The sequence below is a fragment of the Peromyscus maniculatus genome, chromosome 14 (assembly GCF_049852395.1).
Source record: "Peromyscus maniculatus bairdii isolate BWxNUB_F1_BW_parent chromosome 14, HU_Pman_BW_mat_3.1, whole genome shotgun sequence".
Lineage (NCBI taxonomy): Eukaryota > Metazoa > Chordata > Mammalia > Rodentia > Cricetidae > Peromyscus > Peromyscus maniculatus.
In genome coordinates, this window is record NC_134865.1 from 85,458,057 (window position 1) to 85,466,143 (window position 8,087).

Genomic DNA, 8,087 nt, shown 5'->3' on the forward strand with positions numbered 1-8,087 from the left:
GCCGTCAGGGTCTAAGATTGGAGGGCTACAGAGGAATTTCAGGGTGTGAAGAGGACTGATGAGACCTGCCTGACGATTTTTTTTTTGCTGTGTGTTGAGGCCAAGTGGACAGACCGCGGGGGCTGGAGTGGATGCCAGGTTGTCTGGCACCTAGTGCCCCCTGTCATGGGCGCAGGAGCTGCGCAGAACTGTCGTCATGGCAACCCGAACTACGCAACGGCCCTAGGACCCGGGTCCTCTCTTGGCTAGGGTCTGAGCGTCCCGGGGGCGCAGGGCGGGGCCTCGGCCGGAGGCGGTGCCCGCGGCGGAGGGGCGGAGCGCAGCACCGAGCGCCTGGGCCCCCGCGCTGAGGCTCGGCGGGGCCGGCCGGCGCGCTGCATCTGGCCGGCCCGGTAGGCGCGGGATGCGAACGGCGGGGCGGCAGGAGGCGGGCTGCTGGGCTGAGCCGGTCGGTAGAGCTGGGCGGTAGGCGGCGGCTGCAGCGGCAGCTAGCTGGGCCTGTGCTGTTCCCGCCCCCAGGCTGCAGGCCGTGGGATGGGCAGGGGCAGCTGCATGGCGGCGGAACCAGGCCCAGCCACCACTGGGGGAAACCTTTAGTGGGAAGAGACAAACTGAGACACAACCTGCTGGGAGCTGTTAGACCCTCCTGTCCGGGGTCGAGGAGGGAGGACCCTTGTTTGCCTCAGCCTCTCCTTTGGAGGTACCAAGCGAGTAGGGGGTCCTTGCAAAGCTGAGGGAGAGGCAGGCATTTTAGAGCTTGGAGGCCCCGAGAATCTGTGTGTGATGTTTGAGCAGTGGGCAGGCTTGGTAGGGATGGACATTTGGGCCTGGCATGAGAAACCCAGGGTAGGTGGACCTGGGCTTGGTCTCTGAGAACATGGCTAGGACGGAGTGTGGGGGAGGGGACCCCAGGCTTGGGTTCTGGCCTTCCGGAGGCCGGGGCACTCCTAGGAGTTGGAGTCTGTCCATTACTAGTTTAAAGCCTTTTGCTGGTGGCCTTTGGCATTTGACAGTGACTGAGCAAAGGAGTGATGGCGTGCAGATGACGGGGAGGAAGGGTTAGCCGTCAGAGCCTATTTGGCCTGGACAGTTGCTAAGAGGAAGGGAATTAATTCTCAGTGTTTGGCTGTAGCCAATGGAGTTGCAGGTGGGTCAGGACTGGGCCCAGCCTGTGCTTCCTGGGAGAGGAGTACTTACCAGTGGGCATGACAATGGAGTGTGTACCTGAGAAGCAGGTGTGTGGATCCTTGGAACCCTGGTGTGGGCAGATGCCTCCCTCAACACATTATTAAAGCTGTGGTGTAGCTGTGAGAACCCAAAGAGCACATAGAGGGGCAAGGCTGAGTGGAGGAAGGGACCATGGAGTTTGAGGTGACTGTGGTGTCACCAGGAGGCAGGTTGAATGCATCACGGTCACGGGTGACAATAAATTTTATGTCTTTGTCTAGACAGGACAGTGAACAGAACCCTTGTGCCAGGTGTTAGGGGAGAGGAGAGCCCTGCTTGGAAGTGACTTTCGGCTGGGTGGGTGAAGAACAGGCCCGGATGTGAGTGCCCACAACGTGGGTACCACAGACATGATGGCCAGTGCTGGGGACTGAGGAAGAGACAGTTTTGCGACAGCTTTCCTGAGGTTGGCCCCGAAGGTGGAGGGAAGGAAGCAGGCAGCAGAAGCCACCGGTCAGAGGGACTGAAGTGCAGGCGTGCTGGTTCAGGTAAAGGAGACAGCAGGAGGCGCGCTTAGGAGGGAGAGCACTTCTCCAGAGCGACAGCTAGCTGGGGTGGGTCAGGGAAGATAATGGTCTGCTTTGTCCTCAACAGCCTCAGGAAGGGAAAGGTTGAGTTGTGGAGAGAGGGAAGGGGGGTGGGGGTGGTGCAAGTCCTAGGAAAGTGCGAGGGCCTTGTAGGATGCATTTCTCAGGATTTGAATGGCTGTCCGTCTAGGATCGAAAAACTTGCTCAGTGCCTTGTCTCCAGGGTGGGACCTGGGTCTCCAATTCTCCTTGTGCGCTTAGTACAGCGCAGCACCAGGAAAGGGTGCCCAGAACCTCCAAAGAAGCGGCCTAAAGCTCCTGTCAGAGCCAAGAGAGTCGGAGGTGTCCAGCCGCGACAAATCATCAGGGCTTTTAGAATGCGAGTGGCGGTGGGGATGGGGGAGGGAGGGGGGAACCACTTCCGTTCCTCTTCCTTCCTGGCGGTGGCGGGAATGAGATCGGTCCCTCAGGTGGGGCTTCAGCGCCCTCTGGAGGCCCCGTTCCCGGGCTCCAGGTCTCGGGTGCTAGCAGCGGCGCGTGCGTGCGTCCGAGGAGGCCTCCTGCACCGGGCGTGGGGACAGCACCACGCGCAGGAAACAGCCAGGCCTGGGAAGGCTGCCGTGTGCCCTACCAACCCCAACCTCGGTGACACTCTGCAGCACAATCTCACTTGTATCTGGTCTTTCCCAGGTTCCGAGCTCGCCGGCCGGGAGCGGCAGCGCGCTCCGGGCAGCTGGACAAACCCCCGCGCCCGGCTGCGCCGCGCCATGCCGGAGGGCTGAGCGTCGCGGACGCTGCTCTCTGGGACACAGCAGGACTTGGTCCCGCTTTGCGTGGGGACTGCGCGCGCCAGGGCCGAGCCCGGGCCGCTGACCATGGTGCTGCCGCCTCCGGACCGGCGCCACGTGTGCCTGACCACGCTGGTGATCATGGGCAGTATGGCCGTCATGGACGCATACCTGGTGGAGCAGAATCAGGGCCCGCGCAAGATCGGCGTGTGCATAATTGTGTTGGTAGGCGATGTGTGCTTCCTGTTGGTGCTGCGCTATGTGGCCGTGTGGGTGGGTGCCGAGGTGCGCACGGCCAAGCGTGGCTACGCTATGATCCTCTGGTTCCTCTATATCTTCGTGCTGGAGATCAAGCTCTACTTCATCTTTCAGAACTACAAGGCGGCGCGGCGTGGGGCGGCCGACCCGGTGGCTCGCAAGGCGCTGACACTGCTGCTGTCCGTGTGCGTGCCCGGCCTCTTCCTGTTGCTTGTGGCACTAGACCGCATGGAGTATGTGCGCACCTTCCGAAAGCGCGAGGACCTTCGCGGCCGCCTCTTCTGGGTGGCTCTGGATCTGCTGGATCTGCTGGACATGCAGGCCAACCTCTGGGAGCCGCCGCGCACCGGGCTGCCTCTGTGGGCCGAAGGCCTCACCTTTTTCTATTGCTACATGCTGCTGCTGGTGCTGCCCTGCGTGGCGCTCAGCGAGGTCAGCATGCAGGGGGAGCACATCGCACCGCAGAAGATGATGCTGTACCCGGTGCTCAGTCTGGCCACCGTCAACGTGGTGGCTGTGCTGGCCCGTGCCGCCAACATGGCACTCTTCCGCGATAGCCGAGTCTCCGCCATCTTCGTGGGCAAGAACGTGGTAGCGCTGGCCACCAAGGCCTGCACGTTCCTCGAGTACCGCCGCCAGGTCCGCGACTTTCCTCCACCCGCCCTCGCGCTTGAGCTGCAACCACCTCCTTCCCAGCGCAACTCGGTGCCGCCACCTCCGCCACTGCATGGTCCGCCGGTGCGCCCCCACGGGCCCTCGCCCACTCGCGATGCGTTGGACACGTGACAGGGCCCCCGCGGGCCGCACAGACGCTGGACTAGCTGCGCACGCGGTTTGCATGGGATGGGATGGGGCAGGCTCCCATTTGGGACAGGGGCTGTGAGTACCTGTGCAGTGTCTGGGGTGCCGGGGCCGCGTCTGCTTCTTCATCTCAGGAATCTCTCGGACCATGGACCCTCAACTTCCACTCCACTGGCTCACCTTGATGCACAGGGGCAGTTTGGTGAGGCCTGGTCCCGAGTGGAGATGCCTCACCCCTGCCTGCTGCTGGGCTGCCAGGGTGGGAAGGGAGGGCAGTGTTCCAGGAGATCTGGACCTATGGTAGGGGCCCCTGGCTCAGAGTTTGGGGCCAGTGAGGCCTCTGTCATTTTAAAGACTTGTGTTTACAGTTTTGTACCCAGAGCCTGGCTGTTCTTCCTGTTTCACAAGTCCCCTGCCTAAGAGCTGGGCAGAGTGGCAAAGACTGGTGAGTGCTGGCAGCCGCGGGGCAGCCAGGCACTTCTGGAACAAACAGGTATTTCTGGGGTCTCTTCTTCAGGCAGTTCTCAGAAGTTCCTGGGTGAGGTCCATTGTGGCCCTGTGCCAGAGACACTCTTCTCCCTCGTCAGTGCGTCTGTCCCCACAGACTCTGCCCTTACTGAGGTGTCCTGACCCCCTCCCCCCCAATTCCCCAGTCTCCACAGTTGTCCAGGCCTCACGTCTCTGCGCTTCCCCGCTCAGGTTCAGAAGTGTCCTATACTCCGCCCCTTCCTGTACAGACTCCCTCCGGCTGTGGCGACTCCGGCTCATGACTGCCGGTATCAATGGGATCAGGTGCCAGCTTTGTTCCCAAGTTGAAGCTGCATGCAGCCTCAGCCAGAAGAGCCGTCTGGCCTCATGTCACCCCAGCCTGGCCCTGCCCCAGACACCGGCCAGTCCCGCAGTGCCCTGGCCCACTGCGCAGGCCTTGATGTCTGTCTGCAGGCGGTCTCTCCCAGACCTCCACCCCAAATCTGTGGTGCTTAAATTCCCCGGGCCTAGGAGGGTCTCTTCGTGGCATCTGGGGAGGGGCCTTGATGAGGCTGTTTGAGGGGCCTTACCTGTGAGGGGTGATGGTTACATGTTTTCCTGGCCTGGCCCCCGCAGTGCCATACAGACCCATGGTCTGCCAGGCCTGTGTCCACTGCATTGCCCGATCCTCACATTCACCTCCCTGAAGCAAGGATCCACATCCTTGTGATCCAGAGCAGGAGCTCTGCTGTCCAGTCCGACTTCTTGTAGAGGGGTGTGGATCCAGCTGTGCACAGTAGGGTAGCTCCATCCCTGAGCCCACCTCTGGATGCACTGACTGTACCCACCTTCTGGATGTCCCTTCCCTACCCGGAGAGCTGCTTCTCTGAGACTGGATTTTGAGAGTCACGTGTTTTGGAAGCAGCTGTCCTTGGAGACCATTCTCTTGAGGGTCACAGAGATGACCCCTGGCTATGCCCCTCACCTGGTGGAGGGTGGCCAGTGCCTCTCTTTTTGCCTTCCACACTGGACCTTGTCTCCACCTCTGACTGCATCCCATGCAGTGCCTGATGAGCACCCTGAAGGCTTTGGCTCTGGGTTCTACCCTCCCAAGACACTGCAACCCACCAACAAGCTTAGAGAGGCCTATGGTATAGGACACTGGCCCTGGAAAGTACACATGTGGCTGGCTGCAGGAGTTCCTCAGTCAGTGGGCAGACCCTGGCTGTCCTTGGCTCTGTGGTCTTGGATGGAGACCACAATAGCTGAGGCCCAAGAGGTGAGCTATAATTCTGAGTGTCTGGGCTGTTGCCTGTGTCCTGCTCTTGATGAAGCCAGGGCCGTCCTATCTGTCCAGTCTCTTGTCTGTGTTTCCATTTGCACCTGCTTGCATCTGGTCATCCCTTCCTTAAGTTCTTGAGGTGGCTTGTTTGGCCAGATGCAGTGGAGAAGGGAGCTAGGATCCCTTTGTGCTCATTAATTCATTCTTGGTTAATGAATCCTGGCGCTAGGCTGCTGACCTTGACCCAAGAGCCTCAACAGGACTGGGTATGATGGGCATCTGGGAGAGGCATTGGGCAGAGCTGGTCCTTAGGACATGGAAAAAAGTTTGGGCTTGGGCCCTCTAACTGCAAGTATCCCAGGGCCGTAAGTGGTGGGTCATGTGATTAGTGTTAAAAAAGGTACTGTGTGAGGTGGGGGGGATAGTTGTAGTCGTGGGGATCCCCGCTGAATACCTCAGGTGAAGTGTTGGGTAAGGAAGTTGATAATTGAAAGGGCAGGTAGGTGGGTAGTGAACAGACTTGGGGGCCCACTCCCTGTGAGGTAAATTGGAATGGAGGAGTCTTCCTAGGTTCTAGCCCTCAGGTAGGTTTTGGAGGAATGGAGTCTCAAGGTATGCTCACTGTGAGGACGCTGAAGTAGATTTTGTGCCTGTTTTAGAAGGGGATTCTGAGCTTGTATGAAGCATAAGAAATCATAGGTCAAAGGGTAAGCCTCCAGAGTACTTTAGACAGAGCCGTCCAGAGGAGGAGGCCCAAGCGGGGAGAGAAGGGGTAGCTGGGCACTGGAGGGCATGGTGAGGAGGGGGTTGCTGCATGTGCCTGAGTGCTTGGGCAAGAGTCAGGATGGAAAGAGCATGGACATCTGGCTCTTCAGACTATTTGTGGGGAGTGGAGGAAGAGAAATGGGTGTCAAGGCTATGTCCTGGGGTGGGGGCTATCCTCAGCTGCTGTACAGCTCCAGGGGACCGACCCATCTCTGATGTCATCAAGAGCATGCTCACCTTGTTGACTTCTTACCAGGCAAGGTCACGTGATGTTTCTGACTTATGTGGCAAGACTCACTGAAGGGTCAGAGAAGCCCCTATCTGGATACATTAATCACCCATGCCCATGTCCCTGTGTGCTCAACATGTACTGTCCCCCGGAGACAGTGGATTACTGTAGGGAGCTTGACCTTTCCAAGATCTGAGATGTTAACCAGAGTCTAGACAGTTCTGCAGACCTGGAGCCTAGCCTCATGGTGCTCAAGACTTGTTCCCACAGCTCAGACGCTGGGAACTGAAGTTCCGTCCTCTGTAAGAGTAACAAGTACCGAACTCCTCTCGGCTTTCCCGAATATTAGTTTTTGAGTTGTTGCACAGATCGGCTCCAAACTCCTGGGCTCCAGTGACGGTCCTGCCTCTGCCTGCTGAGCGGCTGAGAATATAGGTGCCACCTTCCTGACTTGCACCGTTTGCTTGTTTATTTATTGAGATAGGGTCTCATGTGTCCCAGGCTAGCCTTGAGTTCACTATGAAGCTGAGGATGATGGCCTTGAACTCCCAATCCTCCCGCCCCTACCTTCCCAGAGCTGGGGTTATAGGCACAAACACTGTGCCCACCACCCTTTTTTAAAAGCAGTGCTGTGTGAAACTCGGGCTTTATGCATGATAGGCAATCACGCTACCAACTGAACTACATCTTCAGCACCATTAAAAAAAAAAAGGTAGGGCTGGTGTTTCCTCCTTTTGGCAAAGCCACAGAATAACCCTATCTTAGCCCTTTTCTGGTGCAGGTGAGAGGGTTCTATGCATTATGGCTCTTGGCTCTACCTTTCTCTAGTCAGGCTGTGGTAAGGGGTGAAGACAGCAGTGAGGGCTGTGTTGTGGGGTGCCAAGGCCAGGGCAAACCTCCAAGACCTCAGTGTTGCAGGGCGGTATTGTCACCGGCTCGCTCTGGTGGTCTGTGTTGGGCAGCACCTGCCAGGTCCTCACTGTCTCCCTTGGGCCAGGCGAAGAGGAAGAAGGACCCTCAGGCTATGGGGTGCTGAACTTGAGCCCAGGAATCAGTGTTTTCTCTGCCACCGTGACACTGTGGCAGGCCCTCAAGGTCAAATCCCAGACATGACCAAGCATGGGGGCCCCACAAGAAGGTATAGAGGCTGTCCTAGGAGCTAGTTCAGGCCTGGGGTCCCAAGCTAGAGCCTCTGAGGATGGAGGGATGCTAAGAATGCCCATTCCACCTTTGCTTATTTTAATACTATTTGGAGTGACGGTGGGAAGGGCCAGACTCTCCTTGCCAGTCTGATCTCACCACGGAGGAATCTGTGGCCCTCCATCTCCCACTCTCAAGCACCCTCACATCTGCTGTAGAATGGTGGTCTCACAGTAAAACCCAGATTCATCAACATCAAGCCCACTTATCCTAATCGGTGAAATTTCCTGTGATCAGATTCCTCTGAGCAAAGAAACTATGAGAGGCACCAACCAATGGCCCCCAGAAAAGCTCTCTACTCTTTCCTCATTTAGATGGTTTGCCCTGCCTTCTAGGAACTCCTTTACTAATAGCCCAGGATAAAGCGAGGAGGAGGAGGACAACTACCCTCTTAAGACATGAGTAACTTCACTTGTGAAAACAAGAGAAGAGAAATAAATGCAAAGGACTCCTCAACCAGAGGTGGCCAAGGAGGGCTATCACCTCTGTGGCTCAGCCTCACCGGGGAAGGTGTGTGCCAAACCTGTAGGTATGGTGGGAAT

At 58.0% G+C, this 8,087-nt stretch overlaps 1 protein-coding gene across 3 annotated transcripts; it reads left to right on the plus strand.

The window, feature by feature from the left end:
- The first annotated feature begins 358 nt into the window (after positions 1 to 358).
- On the plus strand, positions 359 to 6,940 carry Tmem121 (transmembrane protein 121). Of its 3 annotated transcripts, none has more exons than XM_076551549.1 (2): positions 359 to 1,715; positions 2,445 to 6,940. In XM_076551549.1, the coding sequence occupies exon 2, from the start codon at positions 2,630 to 2,632 to the stop codon at positions 3,584 to 3,586; it is 957 nt and encodes a 318-aa protein (XP_076407664.1). In that variant the 5' UTR covers positions 359 to 1,715; positions 2,445 to 2,629; the 3' UTR covers positions 3,587 to 6,940. The 3 variants fall into 3 exon arrangements, with proteins under 3 accessions (XP_076407664.1, XP_006988083.1, XP_042117214.1); XM_006988021.4 differs by having other exon boundaries at positions 359 to 392; XM_042261280.2 differs by having other exon boundaries at positions 441 to 700.
- The last annotated feature ends 1,147 nt before the right edge of the window (positions 6,941 to 8,087 follow it).

What these genes read in the sequence shown, in the direction of transcription:
- Tmem121 (XM_076551549.1), top strand. Translation starts at nt 2,630, where the DNA reads ATGGTGCTGCCGCCTCCGGACCGGCGCCACGTGTGCCTGACCACGCTG.